Source organism: Raphanus sativus, chromosome 7, assembly GCF_000801105.2.
Source record: "Raphanus sativus cultivar WK10039 chromosome 7, ASM80110v3, whole genome shotgun sequence".
NCBI classification, from domain to species: domain Eukaryota; kingdom Viridiplantae; phylum Streptophyta; class Magnoliopsida; order Brassicales; family Brassicaceae; genus Raphanus; species Raphanus sativus.
In genome coordinates, this window is record NC_079517.1 from 1,488,159 (window position 1) to 1,506,711 (window position 18,553).

The following is an 18,553-nucleotide window of genomic DNA, read 5'->3' on the forward strand; positions in this document are numbered from 1 at the left end:
TTTAACTAAAGATTAGGTTTCATTACTCTTGCGTACGTTAACGCTTTTAGCACCAATAGAAGGCAATAATTCGTGACTTATCTAAAACACAACAAGTACAAATCTTCAACCATTTTTGACTTCACGATAGATACTCTTCTTTCTTTTTTCAATTACCCAAAGTAGAGTTCAAACAAACAAACCAGAAAAGGGAAAAATAATTGTCAAATTATAGTTTCTTTTTGCTACATGAATGTATGCATATATCCCAATCAACTGATAGACTAATAATGTTATGTTACAAAAAAGACTAATAATGTTTTACTAAGACTAATAATGTTAATAGTGTAGATTTTTATTATGCTTTCTAGATTTCAAAATCTATGTTTACACTAGACGCAAATGTGCAAGATAACTACTTTACCAAACATTTTTTTCTAGAAATCCTAGACGCAAATGCAAAGCAAACATAATCTACTACACGAACAAGCATGGATTTTCTTAGCATAAAGACGGAAAATAAAGCATGTAATTATTGATGCAAGGACAATAACTGATCATATTACATTCTAAAAATAGTACAACGTTAATGAAATGCTGTTTTCTTTTTGCTCATGGAAGGTACGTACAAAAGATAAGTCAAGCAACATATAACCATAAGATCAGCAATCTTTGATCTTTTAATATACTGTAATATGGAAAAAAAAAGAAAAGAAGTTTTAAAAAGGTAAAGAAAAAGGATGTAAAAAGATGCATTAAGGTATTAACAATAACAGTAAGGGAAATAAGATGTTATGAAAGTGTTATTTGGTTGTTAAAATGTAACTTTTGGTCATATATAAATTTGCTGGGGTGAAGCATATACAACAATTATGTTGAAGTTATACTTTCTTGCACATTTCCTCTTGCGTTATTAAGCTTATTTGCAACCTTTGTCTCTACTCTTTTTGCTTAATTTGCTTCCACCTCTCTGTATATATACATGAAAAATGTAAAACCACACTTTCCACATTTCTCTGCATCATCAACAACTCCTCAAGTCATTACTATTCCAAAAAGACAGAGAAATAAAGAAAGAAAGAAAAAGATAACTTTCCCATTGGTGATTTGAGTACCTAGGAAACGAGTAAAAAAAAACAAAGAAAAGATTTATAATGAATTCAAGGAAGTTTGAAGAAGATGAAGAAGATCGAAGCATCCGTTTGCAGGTTTGTTTGTCATATTGTTTTCTTACGTAAACTTTGTATATTTTACTGTAATATTGATTAACCGAACATTAGTATTGTCGTTATATGTGTTCTTCTTATTTATGTAGATTTCTATCAATAAAATATCAGTTTAAGTTACTATTTTAACTTATGTGACAATATAGGTGTCGGAGCTACATAAGCTGGAGGAAGCCAGAGGCTCAAACGACACCGTATTCGATCTAATAACCAGCATCGAGAAAGGAGAGAGCGGCGAAACCGCAGACGCGGCCTCCGTCTCCTCCGCGTTTCGCAGAAACTCACCAACGACCCCCGCCACCGCCGCTCCGGAGAAGAAGCTAACGCTGTTCGCCCTAAAGCTCGCAATCCTCGAGAAAACCGCCACCGGGATCGGAACCCTAGGGTTCATCTGGGCCACGGTGGTCCTCCTCGGCGGCTTCGCGATCACCCTCGACGGCTCGGACTTCTGGTTCATCACCATCATCCTTCTGATCGAAGGCGCCAGGATCTTCAGCAGGAGCCACGAGCTCGAGTGGCAGCACCAGGCCACGTGGACCGTCGCCGGCGTCGGTATCAGCAGCTTTCGCGCCCTCCGATCGACCTCGGCGTCGCTTCTCAGATGCCTCCGAATCAGATCTCGAGAAACGACGGTTACAAGAGACTGCGAATCCGCCACGTGGATTAAAAAGAACTCAGACGCGCACGTGCAGCAGCACGTGCCTCCTCTCCTTCCGTACGGGAGATGGTTCTTCTTCTCCAGCACCGTCAGCCGGCTCCTCTACTGGCTCCAGCTTCTCTCCGCGACGGCTTGCGTGGCCCTGTCGTCTTACAAGCTCGTGAGGCACAACTACGGAGATGTCCACAAGGGAGATACGGATAAGAGGAACAGACAGTCGGCTCTCAACATATTCTACTCGCTCGCCTTGGCCGAGGCGCTGCTGTTTCTCGCTGAGAAAGCTTATTGGGAGTGGAGAGTCAGTGTTTGTGGTTTGCTTGAGAATGTGACGAGAGAGTGTGGGTTTGCTGGGGCTACCGGTTTGGTTTCGATCAAGAGGTTTTTCTATGATTCTTACTCGAAATGTGTTAATGGGAGTATCTTTGATGGGTTGAAGATGGATATTGTGAGCTTTGGTATGGAGCTTTTGGGATCCAACTCGTCTGATGAGCAGCTTATTGGGGTTAGGATTCTTAGACAGTTTGCTGTTAGTGAACGGTACTCGGAGGAGACGCTTGAGAAGATCGGAATCAACTTCCCTGTTGTTGAAAGGTTTGGTCTTTGTGATGAATTGTGTGTTAAGTGATTGACATTTGTTGCTGTTAACTTTGTTTGTTGTTGTTGTTACTAGGTTGGTGGAGATGCTGAATTGGAAAGATCTGCAGGAGGAGGAGATTAGGAGATCAGCTGCTGAGATACTATCGAAGCTCGCTGGGAAAAAGCAGAACTCTTTGAGAGTCGCTGGGATCTCTGGTGCGATGGAATCGATTTCTTCGTTGTTAGAGAGCACGAGATCATCAGGTGAAGCTCCTGATGAGATTGGGGAGAAGAAAGTGTTCCATGAGCATGATCTACACTATGATTTCTGTAGATTCAACAATTTGGGACTCTTGATTCTGAAGAAGTTAGCTAAAGATCATGATAACTGTGGGAAGCTAGGCAACACGAGGGGTCTTCTCCCGAAGATCATTGATTTCACGCACGTGGACCAAGTTTTATTGTGGGAGGAGAACGCAGACGTTGCTAGGTCACAGGTTCTGACGTTGAAACGGTCGCTGCAGCTGGTGAAAATATTGGCCAGCACGACGGGGAACACAGGGAAGTGTCTCAGGAGGGAGATCTCGGAGATCGTTTTCACGGTGAGCAACGTGAGGGATGTGCTGAGACACGGAGGGAGATACCCGAAGCTGCAGAAGCTCGGGATAGGGATACTGACCAACCTTGCGCTTGACACGGAAGCTAGGGAGAGAATCGGTGGAACGGGTGGTGTTCTGAAAGAGCTGTTCAACATTTTCTTTAAAACACACGGAGACGATGGGAATCAGGGGTGTGTGAGGATCGCTGCAGGAGAGGCGATAGCGATGCTCGTGTTGGAGAGCAGAGGCAACTGCCTCCATGCTCTTAGGCTTGGAGTGATGGGAAGACTCGTGGAAGCACTTGAAGTTCCTTTGATCCGTGTCAACGCTGCAAGAGTGTTGAGAAACTTGTGCTTATACTCTGGAGATGAATGCTTTCATGACCTCAAGCTCGTCAAAGCAGCAGCACCTACGGTTAGTAACTCTGATATATACAATTATATTACAACTTTAGCTATATTGAGTAACAAATCCGGAAACTGTTTTCATTTTTGTTGCAGGTGTTGAAGTCAATCACATCAGAAGACAACAAACTACAGGAAGTGATGGTGGGATTAGCTGCACAAGTGTTTAGATTCATGAGTCCAGAAGACTCGAGCTATGTATTCGTGGATTCAGGGATAAGGAGGCGGGAACTGGCCTACTCGTTGGTCTCGATTCTGAGAAAACACGACAAACCGGCAATTAAGGTTCCAAGGATCAGGAGATTCACGATCGAGCTGGCGGTTTGGATGATGGAAGATGACGTGGACAATAACGTAGTGGTGTTCAGAGAGTTGGGTCTGGAGAAGGAGCTTGAGAAGGTTCTGGAAACTACGGCCGAGCTTGAGAACTTCGATGTTTTCTCCGGTACTGTTGGAGTGAGCCGTCATAGCAGAACGGTCCATTCGCTAGCTGAGCTAGCCTTGAAAATTCTTGAGGATAACTGAACCATATAACAATCATCCTGCAAAAAATATATATTTTATCTCTGCATTAGGGCTTTTAGTATGACTCGATTGTTTTGCAAGAACAAATAAAAATGTACAGATGTGATGGTTATGCAAATACAATACATTATTTAATTTTATTGATTTGAAGTTGTGCTATTCTTTTCTTCTTCTGCTGTGCAGAAAGACAGCAATAAACTAGGTATATATGATTCTTTGGCCAAATTGAAGGACAAAGTAAAGAATTAAAAAAAAACATTGCTTGTAGGTCAAGCAACTTTGATTCATGTGAACTGGATAAATATATATACAGACAATACAGAGACGTTGTGATCATCCCGAGACAGAAACAGAGAAAAAGGACATTGTCTGGTTTTCTTACAAGCCCTGTCGGAAAACACAGAGAATATTTTCTTATAGGCAAAGCAACATGGCTTCAGGAGGATCAAAGTCGGCAGCTTTCATGCTTCTGCTGCTGAATCTTGGTCTCTACTTTGTCGTCACCATCATCGCTGCCTGGGCTGTTAATCACGGCATCGAGAGAGCTCGAGAGTCTGGTAATCTTAAAAAAAAAACGACTAAACATATCGAAAATTTCTTCATTATTCAACCATTTTTGTGGTTCTTGCAGCGTCGGTGCTGTCTCTCCCGGCGAAGATCTTCCCGATATATTTCCCGGTGGGGAACATGGCAACTGGCTTTTTCGTAATATTCTCGTTGATCGCTGGTGTTGTCGGAATGGCGACGTCACTCACCGGAATCATGAACGTTCTTCAGTGGGACTCTCCGAATCTCCATTCCGCCGCTGCTTCCTCTCTCATCTCCTGGTCTCTCACTCTCCTCGCCATGGGGTAAATAAAAAAGCTCACAATCAAACCGGGTTTTAAGCAAGTTCAAATTAATAAACAAATATTTAACCGGTTTGGTTCTGGTGCAGATTGGCTTGTAAAGAAATCAACATAGGCTGGACCGAAGCTAATCTAGTGAGTCTTTGTTTTGTCTGTTTAGTTTAAAAAATCTACGAATTGTCATGATAATAAAATTTGTTTTCTCGGTGTTCAGAGAACTCTTGAAGTGCTGATGATAATAGTGAGTGGAACTCAGTTGTTGTGCACTGGAGCTATTCACGTCGGAGTTGGAGAAACAGTCGACGGAGCAAGACCTCATGTCGGAAGAGCTTGAGTTTCTTTATGGTTTGAGAGACAATGGTTTGGGTTTTCTTTTTCTTCTTCTCTAAAATCGGTTTACACACAAACCGAAAGTTTGAGATTGTGTAATTTGTGTGTTGTGTGTTTATTTATTATGTTTTCTCGTCTAATTTGTATTCATTTATTTTTGTTTTATACCATGATTGTTGTATACGGCACTATCTGAAACTAATGTAAGGACGACTGGTTAATACAACTAGTGAATGTCAAGAACAAAATAACATTATATATTAGATCTATGCCTTCTTCTACTATCAAAACCATTCTCTAAAATCAAACAAAGAGAAGATTCCAAATCTAAGCACACTCTCTCATCTAACTCGAAGGGGGTAAAAAGACACAACAGTCTTTCACCATAAATTACCTCTTCATTCCCGTTGAAACGAATCGGCAGCAAAGCACAAAGCTTTTTCACCCATTCTCCTTTCTTTCTTTTTCTTTTAATCTGCGAGTCAATTTGACATTTTTTTTAACTAAAAGACCCAATGTCGTTATTACAGTATCCATGACCTTTGGTGATGTCATGTAATAAAAAACTTTATTATTCTTCTTCTAAAGCCAAAGAAAATAAAAAAGAAAGTTAAAACCTTTTTTTTCATGAAGAAGATCGAAATCAAATTGGGGATCACCATCAAACTCTAGGGTTCCGGCGAAAGCACTCTCCTTTTTTTTTAATCATCATCATGAGTAGAGGAGGTCAGTCGTATTTCATCACTCTCCTCAGAAACCCATCTCGTCAGAACAACCACTCCAACACCCAGATACGTACTCTAACCCTCGACCCTTCACGCGGTGGTAGTACTAGTACTGAACCCACCAAGTCCGATGAGCATCACCACCATTACACGGAGATGGCTAAAACCGTCTCCACCATCATCAGAGAGAGACGCAGATGGCAGCAGACTCTCGTATCTGATTTCCCTTCCTTCAATTTCGCAGATCCTCTCTTTCTCCGACAAATGTTGACATTACACAACAACAACAACAAGAGCAACAGCAACGTTATGTTCTCTCTGTGGTTCTTCCGATGGCTCTGCTCCACCTTCGATTACAAACCTGATCCCGTTTCGTTAAACCTCCTCTTCGGTGCTCTCTTGGATGCTAAAGCCGTTAAAGCCGCGAAAAGCTTTCTCGAAACCAATGGCTTTAAGTTTAGCCCCGAGGCAGCGTTGTTGGATCGTTACGTTAAGTGTCTCTGCGAAGATGGGTTGTTGGTTGATGAAGGAATCAGAGTGTATACTCTGCTGAAAGAGAGTGGAGGAACCGTTCCTTCGGTTGCAACTTGCAATGCTGTTTTGCTAGGTTGCTTGAAAGTTAGGAAACTAGATCTCTTCTGGGAGCTTCACAAGGAGATGAAAGAGTCAGAGCTTGATCTAGAGAGGAGTCAGTGTTTGATTCAAGCTTTGTGTGATGGTGGAGAGGTTTCAGAAGGGTATGAGCTGCTCAAGAAGGTTCTGAGACAAGGGCTTGATCCAGGACATGGTGTGTATACTAAACTGATATCTGGCTTCTGTGAGATTGGGAACTACGCTTGTATGTCGGAGATTCTCCACACGATGATCGCCTGGAACCATCTCCCGAGCATTTACACCTACCAGGAGATCATCAAGGGGCTGTGCAAGAACCAGAAGCAGCGGGAGGCGTTTTGTGTGTTTAATAGTCTCAAAGAGAGAGGCTATGCGCCTGACAGGGTCGTGTACACCACGATGATCCACGGTTTATGCGAGATGGGGTGGTTCGGGAGCGCGAGGAAGCTTTGGTTTGAGATGATAGAGAAAGGGATGCGGCCCAACGAGTTCACTTACAATGTGATGATACACGCGCACTTGAAAAGAGGGGAAGTTGTGCTGGCGAGGGAGCTCTACGGGGAGATGCTTAGAGACGGGTTTGGAGAGACGACGGTGAGCTGTAATACGATGATCACGGGGTTCTGCTCTTACGGGAGAGCGGACCAGGCGTTGGAGGTTTTCAAGAGAATGTCTGAGACAGGGGTTAGACCGGATGCGATCACTTATAACGCTTTGGTTCAAGGGTTTTGCAAGGAGAATAAGGTTGAGAAAGGGATTGGTATGTTCAAGGAGCTCAAGGCTTTAGGTATGAAGCCTTCTGATAGGACTTATGCTGCACTTCGAAAGATGAGAGACCTGAAAATGTCTGATTCTTCTGTTGCAGCTTCCTTAAATGAGATTCTTGAGGCTGTCTGAGAGTATGATGATCCACAAAACTGTAACATTAGGTTGATTCATCAACAAAAAGTCATTTCATCTTTGTTGTTGCAGATCTGTATTCTTTTTTTTGGTTCTCACTTGGGAAATAAAACAAAAAAGGGGCTTCACTGAAAGAACTCTTCATTTCAGATATTACATACAAAAAGCACAAATATTATTCATACCCAAATTTAAAGGCAACAAAGTATTTATGGTCTTTTAACAAGAGTCAAGTCTGTATCAGAGCAGCTCAGCGATTTGTCACAGAGAATCAAAAGTTACATTACTACATGTGTACTAGGAAAACAAGCAGTTTCATACACAGTTTCTGAAACTTCTGATACAGAGTATCACCCCGTAACCTGTTTTACAAGACTCAGGGAATCACCGTGGAAGGGGGGAGGAAGATAATAGGAGGAGGCAAAAGAATGTATCAAAGTTCAAGGTTTTTGAGGCGAGACATTTTCTGAATCTCCTCGATGATTAGCTCCTTCTCCTCCTCGAATTGATCATCTTCAGAACCTAAAAAATAAGACTTTTTTTTAAAATGAGATGGAATAAGTCTTAGTTTTAGAGTGTGTAGTAATGTCTCAACAAAATCAGTAACTGACCTTTACCAGGGGACAAGTTGTGAAGAAGTTCAAGCAACTTCTCGTGGTTTCTTGCCAAAATGATCTTCACTTCTTGTGGCTTATTAGGATTCGCAACAAAGATCTGTAAGCCCGCACAAATTAGTGCCGGTTCAACAGATATAAGAAAGGCTGAGATTTAAACAAAGTGAGACAATGTTACCTTGAATATATGAAAGGCTGAGATTTGAATATTCTTGCTCGAGTCCTACTCAAATGGACATTAACACCATTACATGAGATGAGTTTGTGACAAAATTAACATAAAAGATGAAGCCACAAAATCATTGCTAACCTTGAGAAGTGTCATAATCACTTTCATATAACGAACTTCTAAGATGAATTTCTTCATTATGTGGGAGTTTGGAGGCTCCAATAAGAAATCCGAGAGAAGCTATAAATCAAACCATGAATAGTTTCATTTGTTAACAAACATAATAATAAGAGATGAAACGTGGCACCAGAAAAAAAGGAGCAATGAGTTATAGCAAACAAAACCTTCAATGATTGCCTTCTCGTCACATAGTTTGATGATGTCAAAAGACTTTCGTATATTTCAAAGAACTGAAACAAAGGAGAAGACATGTTCATAATGTTTTCATTAAATGATTTATAACCGAGAAATGTTTCTTGAAAAAGATGGTTGGGGGCAAACCTCAGGGTAATGAGAGGTGAGAAACTCAGAGACGACGGTGTCATGTTTAGTGAGAAGATCCTGCAAAGAGAAGTAACAAAGTGTGTTGAGAATAAAGAAGCAACAGAGTCTTAAGTCAATAGAGAGAGAGAAAAGTCACCTTGAATGTTGAAAATGCATCAGAAGCAACATCAAAGTTTGGCAATTCCACAAATTTGAAGAATAACTCAAAGCAAGCAGACTCTAGAATATACCTGAAAAGTCACTACAACAAATTTTAAACGAGTGAAAAAGAAAAAAAGAAAAAAAGATTGACCTACTGCAACTCAATAAAACAGCTTTGGAATCACATCAAAGACCTTAAAAAGATTGACTTACTTAGCAAGACTTGGGAATTTAATGCATTCCCTAAGCATACTTCCACAATGCAGAGCAATCTCCTTGTTGTCATAGCTGCCTCATTAAAAGAGAGTGAAAATTATCGGTATTGACTCAAAGATGTAAAGGAAAAGAAAAAAAGTTCAAATATTTTTACCATACAACCAAACAGTCAAGCAACTCAAAATGTTCTTCAAAGTACTGCACAAAGCAATAAGCCTCCCCAACTTTTTGCTTCAACAAGATAGACCAGCAATGCAGTAAATCTTTTCTTGTCTGCAACATAGCAAATTATTTCAATTAAACACAAACACACAACAAAACAAAGGAATAAGCAGATTGAAAACCTCTCTCCTGTTTACTTACTTCCCATCCCAAAATGTGTAGCTTATGGATAACAAGAGAGACAACATCTTCTTTGCAAAACTCTAATGCTAACTGTACAGCTTGATCAGCATTTGGCTCTGCCTCACCCTCTCCCGAAAGCATTCCTCTCAGAGATGAAAAATTCTTCTCTACTTCTTCCAAAGCCTAAACAAATAAAAAAGCACAATTCTCAATTACAGTAAAGCAATCTCGACCTCACATCCAACAAAGAGTAGAGAATCTAAAATTGAACAGTTAGTTGTAAGGGGGGCATAAAGGTGAAAACTTTAACCTTCTCGAGGGCTTTAACTTCGACGACGGTTTTGGTGTCGAGAGCCAAGAGGCTGTCTCTGATCGCCTTAACGACCTCTTGAGGCGTCTTAGGCCTTGATGGCTTGAAGAAGGAGAACGACATGATGAGAGAATATCAGATTCGGGTTCCTTGTTGAGATTCTGAGCTCACCGATGATGAGATCGGAAACTCATTCAATTGCGCCTACGAGAAAAAAGGTTTTTTTTTTTTTGCTTCTTCTCTTCTCTTCTCTTCTTCTTCCTCCTCCTCTCCCCTCTCGCTTCGAAGCTAGATGGTCAAATCAAATCATGCACATGTTTTTTTTTTCTTTTTCTAATCACGATGTTAAGGCAAAACAAACTTCTGTTTAGTTTTTTTTTTACACTATTCAACACACTGTAATGGATTTTTAAAAAGTAATTAATGCACGGCTTTTTTTAACTCGTGGTTTTTTTTGTCTCATCTTGATCCATTACTTGTTGGCCCAACAAGGCCCAATTAACGTTTTCATAGTTCTCTTTTTCAGTTGAAAGAGATAATAAAGTGGTTTGCAGTTTCAAAGTAGATATTGACGAATATACACGTCAGATATCACATATCACCAATACAAATGGTAATACACATGTCGCAGGCAAGCTTCTTATTAATTTATTCCTCAAGAACAAATAATCCAATATAGGGTTACAACATCTAGATAGACTATATGCTTATGATTTGTCTACTAGATAGTTAAAAATGAAACCCTAAAACCCAAACATATGTTATGATTGCATAGGAGTTGCAGGGGCTTTTGGTTTGGAGACACTGTCATATCAATGTGCCTTCTCCCTATCAAACTCTTCATATCCCCTGCAACATCATCATCATATACAGCTTCCTCTTGTTTCCTCCCCCAAAAAAATAGATTTTTGATATGTTCATTTAGAGTAACTTAGTTATATGAAAATGGATAGTTTTAACAAGGTTTCTTATAGATATTAATTAATCTTATTTTTCGTTAATAGGATTTTTTAAATGTGTGTGTTTCAGTAACATAATTGCCTCTTCATTTTAGTGTTTCTGTGTATGTTTATTTTTTTATTTTAGTGAGAGACTGAAATCTTTTCAAGAAAAATTAATATCTTAAACTAGGTATACTGCATATCTATAGTAAACGTTAGTGTGCTTTTCTGACTTTCTCAACAGTAATTAGAGTAACTATAAAGTAACAACATTTTACCTGATTGGTAGAACTTTAGCTGAATTTAAACTTTAAATCTGGAGTAAAACATTACTCTAAAACAACCATCCAATCACACCCGTTATTTAATAAACTACAAAACAAATAATAAAGTTTTTTTCCGATTATTTATTGTTTTTCAAAATTGCAGGTATGAGTCGACACTCACATGACATTTTGATTGCCGTTAGCCCATTACTATAGGAGCTTAGTAGGTTAATCATCAACCATGTATGTACTAGTTAGATTAGACATAAAGGAGATTATATAAGCAAGTATGAATAAGCCCACAAGCAAAAGGTAGGAATGGATGAATATTCCATAGCATTGCACACACAAAAAGTAATTATGAGGGATACATGCATAGGGTTATAATCTATAATATAACCCTATTTTTTTTTATTGACGTGTTTGCTATGGGCTTCTCTGAAACCGGCCTGTTACCGTCTTCCTGGGCTTCTCTGAAACCTTCGTCCCATGGCGCTTTCTTTTCCGGCGTCTTCCCATTTTTCACATCCTCTGACGACGAAACGCCTCCTAATATTTCTTCTCTTTTCTTCTTCGAGATCCTTCATCGGCTGAACGTCGCCGTACACGATCGTCTTCATTACTTGATCTCTTCGACTTCTCCAGACACGTTCTGTCGACGAAACAATATATCTCCCTAAAACGCTTTCTCCAGGCTCCTTTATATAGCAGTCGTCGAAGGTCAGGTACTAGGTGCCTCTTGGTTTTTCTCCTCCACTATTCTCTTCGTGTGACTCTTTAACCTCTGTTCCGAAAATGTCTTCTTCTCCTCCAATTTCGACTCTCTTCGCTTCGGACGAACTGGTCAGTACGTTGTTGGGCGCTTCATCGCTTTTGGGATTCGTGGAATGAATCTGATGTAAGCCAATCTATCAACAATCACTATTAAATCAATTATCGATCTCTGGTTAGCTAATCACCTAATTTTCTTTTAGGGTTTCTAATCACCTAATTTTTTTTATGGGTTTTTTGTTGTACAGATGAAGTTTTTTGTTGTACAGATGAAGAGAGAAATTGAAACGATGAAGATGATGCAGTTCTTTCAGACCTCTAAATCCAATCTCTTGTCTGTGTTATAAAGGAAAGAGATCGTTCTCTTTGCAATTTTAAATTAGGTAGAGTTGGCTCCTTTATTCACTTTTATGAGAACAAAGTTTCATTCTTTTTCTTATTTCTTTTCATGGAAATTGCAGAAGAGATAGTGGACGCCTTAAAAGACTTCAAGGCTTGGTTTGATATCCTCACTATGAATACAAGTGTAAGTTCTAAGTTTCAAACTTTATAAGCTCTTGTGTGTTGTTTTTTTTGGTTTTGGAAACTCATACAAATGTGTATATGCATAAAGAAAATGGCGACTCGGAAGCTGCTGAATTATTGGAAGCTAAAATCAGGAAATTGAAGCTTGAGTATGAGAAGCTTGCCCATGAGAAAAAATGCGAGGTATCTGATCTCTTACGAGCGAACGGGTTCGCTAGGAGTCAGTTCAAGTGTATCAAAAGCGGGTTTACTGATAAGTTAAAGAGGAGAGACAATGAGATTGCTCAAGCGAACATGAAGATTTCGAGTCTTGCGTCTGATCAAGAGCAGCTTTCGGTTAGCTAATCTTGAGAAGGATCTTGAGAATGATGAGATTATCTCGAGCTTGAAGCCTCTGACGAATCTGATGTAAGCCAATCTCTCAACAATGACGCTTAAATCAATTATCGTTTTCAATCTCCCGAACTCAAAAGCTTAATACCAACAGGAGACGGAGAAAATTGCGTCGACTTTCACGACAGCGAACAAAAAAAAACAGACGCCGACCTCACCATTTACTCAGAATCAGACAAGATTTAGATTCGAAGCCCAACTATTTTTAAGCCCAAAAATTTCAGACCCAGTTTTTGCTTTCTCTTTATATTGACATAAAAAATATAGCAAGTTCTTTTTGGGTCGACATCTACAGATGTTTTTTAAGGTCACTTACAAATAAATACTAACAAAGTTCATTATAAAACTATAAAACTTTTGATCAAAAAGAAAAACTATAAAACTAAATAATTTTGATATTGCATTCTTCTTAAAAGATCACAATTTATTAGTTTAAAACCAGTAAATTACAAAAAAAAAGATTGACAAACAGTAAATAACGATTCTACATTCTTGAAACTAATTATGGGTTAAATAAATCAGAAAACAAACTTTTTTGGTTCGAATAAGTTGTTAATTTTTTAAAACAGATTTTTTTTTTATCTTTTTCCTTTTACTTTATTTATAAATACACTAACTACTATCTACGTCAGCAATAAGCAACCACATTAACCTCAGCTTTTGCAATAGATATCCCTTTTAGACCTAATGGTCGATTAAAAATTTAAAATAGTACAGATATAAAAATATAAAAATATCAACACATATACAGATCAAATTCTAATGCACGCAAACTACTTCAAATAACAGTGGACACAAAGAAACAAAATGCATTTTGATTTCTCCGTGTGCAGGCATCCTGATGTTTAAAAGATAAATCAAACCTTCCAAAACGAACGAACGTTAGGTGGACGTCTTTTACATTTCAGCGACTTAGTCAACGCCCAAAATACACCTCCCTCCTAAGCCCCCGCTCAAGTTTATTCATAACATTACTAACATGGCTTCGACTTTCACAAATTTTGAAACGTCTATCAAAATCCTTACAAACACTACCAAACACATAAACAACGTACCCGGCCCCGCGCTTGCGCGGAGGCTATGCCCCTAGTCTATAATAATAGTAGGCAACAATGAACCAAGATTCTTTTAAAGAATTAAAATATATGATTAACTAGATGAACTGACAATTAGTCAATGCATCATATATTGTTTAAGAGTTCCAAGATATTGATAATCCTCTCGTTAAGAGCATTCCTCATTTCAAAATCCAAAGTGGATCTTCTTTTTGGTACACCATATATAATTTTACTTAGACAAAAACCCACAATTAACATGCCCAATAACAAAAACTAATTACAACGATTTCAAAAAAAGCCAGAAGCTATAGAAGCAGTGGTATGGAGAAAATGAATCTTATGTACTAAACTGTACATGAAAGGATTTAAAAAGAGAAAATCAAATACCTTTTGAAGAGGACAAAAGGTTCCGGGAAGAGGGAACATGATAGCCTCCATGCTTCACTCTTCTCTCATCATCAGCTATCATATGAAAAAAAAGACTGATACCAAATCTCCTGAAAGTCTCTTCATCACAAAAGTGTCACATGTAATAATGTTTTGTTGGATTAGCACAATATGACAAAGAGATGACGCATGCTTACGCAAACACGTTTCATTATTGTGGCAACTTTATGAAAATAACATTATGTGCGCCAGAGATAACGATGTACTTGTGTTTGTAGAGTCTGCGGCTTTGGATGATAAGGAGCATTCGCTGCAGTTGAAGCAAGTTGTTATCGTCATAGATAAATATTTTTATATAATTGTAGACTTGTAGTCACAGGACCTTGGTGCGTATAAAAGAAATGTATACTTGTGGATATAGAACTTTGGTCCTAGACTAGCCTGAAATTTTTTTTTTTAGCCAGAAACTTCATTAGCAACCAAAAAGGTCTAAACGGAATTAAATGATGAAGCAAGTGTTGGTTCAGGAGTCCAGAGTATAATGCATGCATGTATTAGCCATTCGGTGGAATGATTCTTGCGTGGAGAAACCATAAGGGTCCATTAGATTATTTCCTCGTCTTATTATTAGTTTATTATTAATAATTCCAACAAAGTGAAATTTCAAAAAAAAGTATTTTTGATGTTTATGATTAATGTTAACATAAGAGGCACGGGGAATGATTTACATCGAATAATAAATTTCCTCTTATGTACCCAACAACCTCATAAGAAAACGATACAAGTACTCTTTATCATGTCCCCTATATATGTAAATTAATATACCATCACTATCGAGCATGAAGATTGATTCTGGATTTGGTTTTGGGCTCGAGGTATATCTTGATCTTATATGCTCTGTCTCCTTTTTCTCACATGCGCTTCACTTTTTTCATTTTCTCTTGAATATATATCACATTGAATATATATGCTCTGAAGAAAAGTTATGCAATTTGATTGAAATATAATGTTTTTTTTTTAAACTTGAAATATAATGTTTAGTACGTAAATTCTTTATAATAGATCAGTACGTAAATTCTTTATAATAGTTTTGTAGTTTAATTGAATAACAATTTAACACATCGCTAATCAATTGAAAGTGATAGTATATATATTATTTGCCTATGATGAGATGAAATGATCATATTTAGCTTATAACTGATATATATCTTAGCTGAAATAGTTTCAGTTTCAGTCAACTGAAGCTTTAGTATGTATCATTAGTGTGCGAGTGAAGATATGTTTTGGAGAAGACAAGATTTATCTCACAAAAATGATCCAAACTAGCCATTGTTTCAGATTGAGTAGAAAAATGTGCACACTATATCATTAAGATATTTAATTAGTGATATGAAACAAAACAAAAGAAAAATAAAGAAAGATAATAAGAAAGACTTAAGGGATCATAGCACGAGTGGTGAATTAACATATGTTAATTATATTTGGATACAAAATTGTGTGCGCATGATACAGTAGCACTCAATTTATCCTCATTAGCACCAGCTTCCTCTATTCCTATTTTTTTTTTAATTTTATGGTTCTATACCAATAATATTAAAACTAGTGAAATCATAGGAAATATTTTAGTTTTCAGTTAATTTTTAAAAATTAATGAACGAAGTATGTCCCAATTTTATTGTTTTAGTTTGTTCTTAAATATATCATATTTGACGTTGTGGATCACAGTTATTTTAGTATCTTGGTAATTTTTTGTAACTCCGATCTTTATAAGTGAATTTTATTTAAAACTATATACTATATATATTATGCACTTACATACATGTATACGACTACTTGAAGAATGCCTTTAATGTACTTTTTAATTTACTAATAAATCATGCTTAAACTATCCGAAGTTACTTTTGTAAGTAGAGTGTAAAACTCAAATAATATTTTTAATTGGATAGAAGCTCTGTTGCTAATATCTTCATCATTTTTTGTTGTTTTTTTCTTCAATGTGGCCGTATAGTATCATCAAAGAAAACACAAGAATATAAGAAAAGAGAAAATCAAATATGCTTTTAATTTTATATTTGTTGTGTCTTAAATCATTCATCCATTTTTGGACTAGAACCTTGGGCTGGGGCGGCTATGGTTATGATGTATGACATCTCTAATTACGAAATAGGTTCATCAATCTAGTATTAGTTTCATACAATATTATAAAACTAAATATGCAAAGCAATACATTACGTTAACTTTGTTTGCTTGGACGACGATGTATATGGCATTACTATCACATGTTATCATTACACAAAAGTTCCATATACAAACTTATTTGTACAGTATACAACATAATTTTGGTCTTTTGTCAAATTTCTTAGATCATTTTGACATTTCTTAGTTTTAATAAGATTTTTTTTATTTTGTAATTAAAAAAGTAGATTGTAAGAATGAATAAAAATAAACAAACATACCAAACATAAGTGTATTTGTTACCCAGAGGAGTGACTTGAGTAGGGCCGCCATGTTCACATGTCACTGTCTTAAGAAATGGATTTGATCAGTTGGTGGGTCTATTTTCCTTTCTTGTCCTCGATTTAGGGTTCATTTCCAATGATGATGTAAGATTCTCACCTCTTCTATGGGATCGGTTCCCACGTCGGCTCCACAACATACATCGAGGAGATTTAGCACACTCGTACCTAAATATGTCATGCTTCGACATTTGAATCTTGGGCGATAATTATTATGTAGTTAAATGAGAAGAAGAAAGAGAGTGTGGGCTTTTATATAAATTTTCAATTAATTAGATCTTGTTTGCAAACTAGATGGACATGAAGGTGAGATAGGCACGTTTGAAGTGATTCACTATGTCTATATCCATGTTACATAACTAACTGAGATCAGGGGTGAGCAGTATACATAATTATGTAATTCAAAATTGTATGTATTGTGTGGGTGGAATATTCTCTTGTTCGATATACAGGATTAATTGATTAATAAACAAATAAGAATGTGTTGGGTGGAAGACAGAAGATTGGTGGATGCGCGTGCAGCTCTCTATTTGTGGAATTGTGGTCATAGTGCTCACTGGTCACTGCTATCCTAATAAGTTCCTAACTCTAAACAATTCCTCCTTAATTATTTGTTTTTATATCTATCTATTTTGATAATATCTTAATCATATACACCTCCAAAGTTAAAATAATTTACTTATATTTTTTTGTAACTTAAATTTGAGTATAGTTGACTCTAAACAAAGTACACGGAACAATTTGGGTATGTTTAGTATGATTCATTTTAATTTAATTTCAAATATAAGATATTACATATATTTAATTTGTGTATTTACAACATCTATTTGCTAGTTTTTATCGAAATATTACAAGATCAATGGAAAATCATTTACCTTATAGTGAATTGGTGATGATTGGTACAAATAATAGTAAAATGAAAAGAAAGAAATTAATTAAATAATCATTCTAGTTAAGAAAAACTTAGATGTTAACAAATTAGTTTTATAAATTAATATTTTTAGAAAACATGTATTATATATATATCAGAAACACTAAAAACACTAAACATTAAAATAATATGTCTTAATTAGTTAAAAATCGTGAAGTCACGTTTAAAAACAATGAATAATTAGTATATAATCATCACATATCTCATGTCTTTATTCATTTTGTCATTGTGCATGACATATGAAATAAATGCTGGTGAAAGGTAAAACCAAAAGGATAAGACATAGTGAAAATCACTAGCTAATCCCGAAGATCTGTTTAAAAAAAATACATGGAATTTAAAGATGATTGTTTCATGTAAGATACAGTCATATCAACACCACTCCAAATCGATTACCATAATTGTACAACTTTACAATCTAAATTACAACCCAATCAATTGTTTAATTTGTTTTGTGTTATAACACTATTTGTTTTCAAAAAAACTTATCTTAAATTAAAACCTAAAATACTATCTATAGTAACGAGGAAGAAAATATTCCTTATACTCGTTGTCAGAAAGAATATCAAATACATAAAAGAAAATACATAGAGAGAGAAAACTCCGGTGAAACCTTTTCATCCGGCCGACGGGGTAGACTTCCACAGCCACCGTCGGTCCGGCCCTCGTCTTAGCCTTTTTTTCAGTCTTCGTCTGTTTCTCTTTTTTGCTTCCGGCGCCGCACCATCTTCGCGGTGGGTGTTCGGCTTGTGCTATCGGCGCCGCATCCTTCTCGCGGTGGGCGTTCGGCTCTGGTTTCCGGCGTGGCTCCTATCCTTTAAAGGAGAACGGTCGGTTCTAACTTCCGCGTCGTCTGGTCTTGCTGTTGGTGGCGGCGGCTCTATTAGGGTTTGCTTTTTTGTTTTTCGTTTTGGTGGCTCTTTGTGTGGATGGGTGTTCGATTCTTTTCAGGATGAGATCTCGGGTTCCGAGTGAAGCTCTCTGAGGAAGAAAAGTTCTATGGTTGAAGATGGAGATTTCGATGGCTTCGGAGTGGACGAGATCTCGAAGGATCTGCGGTGAAGCTCTCCGTGAAAAAGTCAGG

General features: G+C 37.3%; 4 protein-coding genes and 1 pseudogene across 4 annotated transcripts; 4 read left to right on the top strand and 1 right to left on the bottom strand.

Annotated features, from left to right (window-relative positions):
- The first annotated feature begins 977 nt into the window (after positions 1 to 977).
- Positions 978 to 4,090, top strand: LOC108818183 (uncharacterized). Its single transcript, XM_018591076.2, has 4 exons — positions 978 to 1,187; positions 1,352 to 2,454; positions 2,534 to 3,452; positions 3,539 to 4,090. The coding sequence occupies exons 1-4, from the start codon at positions 1,134 to 1,136 to the stop codon at positions 3,965 to 3,967; spliced, it is 2,505 nt and encodes an 834-aa protein (XP_018446578.1). The 5' UTR covers positions 978 to 1,133; the 3' UTR covers positions 3,968 to 4,090.
- A 196-nt stretch (positions 4,091 to 4,286) lies between these two features.
- LOC108815968 (membrane protein PM19L) lies at positions 4,287 to 5,412 on the top strand. The gene is made up of 4 exons (XM_018588517.2): positions 4,287 to 4,524; positions 4,599 to 4,818; positions 4,905 to 4,950; positions 5,030 to 5,412. Exons 1-4 carry the CDS (start codon positions 4,398 to 4,400, stop codon positions 5,147 to 5,149), a joined length of 513 nt encoding a protein of 170 aa, XP_018444019.2. The 5' UTR covers positions 4,287 to 4,397; the 3' UTR covers positions 5,150 to 5,412.
- A 291-nt stretch (positions 5,413 to 5,703) lies between these two features.
- LOC108818501 (pentatricopeptide repeat-containing protein At5g18950) lies at positions 5,704 to 7,526 on the top strand. The gene has a single exon (XM_018591486.2). It carries the CDS (start codon positions 5,859 to 5,861, stop codon positions 7,377 to 7,379), a length of 1,521 nt encoding a protein of 506 aa, XP_018446988.2. The 5' UTR covers positions 5,704 to 5,858; the 3' UTR covers positions 7,380 to 7,526.
- Positions 7,527 to 7,732: 206 nt separating this feature from the next.
- Positions 7,733 to 9,970, bottom strand: LOC108833418 (putative MO25-like protein At5g47540). Its single transcript, XM_018606842.2, has 11 exons — positions 9,682 to 9,970; positions 9,390 to 9,554; positions 9,181 to 9,299; positions 9,024 to 9,098; positions 8,806 to 8,899; positions 8,667 to 8,726; positions 8,510 to 8,575; positions 8,307 to 8,405; positions 8,175 to 8,219; positions 7,994 to 8,096; positions 7,733 to 7,904 (listed from the first exon to the last, which is right to left on the bottom strand). Exons 1-11 carry the CDS (start codon positions 9,802 to 9,804, stop codon positions 7,816 to 7,818), a joined length of 1,038 nt encoding a protein of 345 aa, XP_018462344.1. The 5' UTR covers positions 9,805 to 9,970; the 3' UTR covers positions 7,733 to 7,815.
- Positions 9,971 to 11,683: 1,713 nt separating this feature from the next.
- Positions 11,684 to 12,581, top strand: LOC108833419 (uncharacterized; annotated as a pseudogene).
- Positions 12,582 to 18,553: the final 5,972 nt, after the last annotated feature.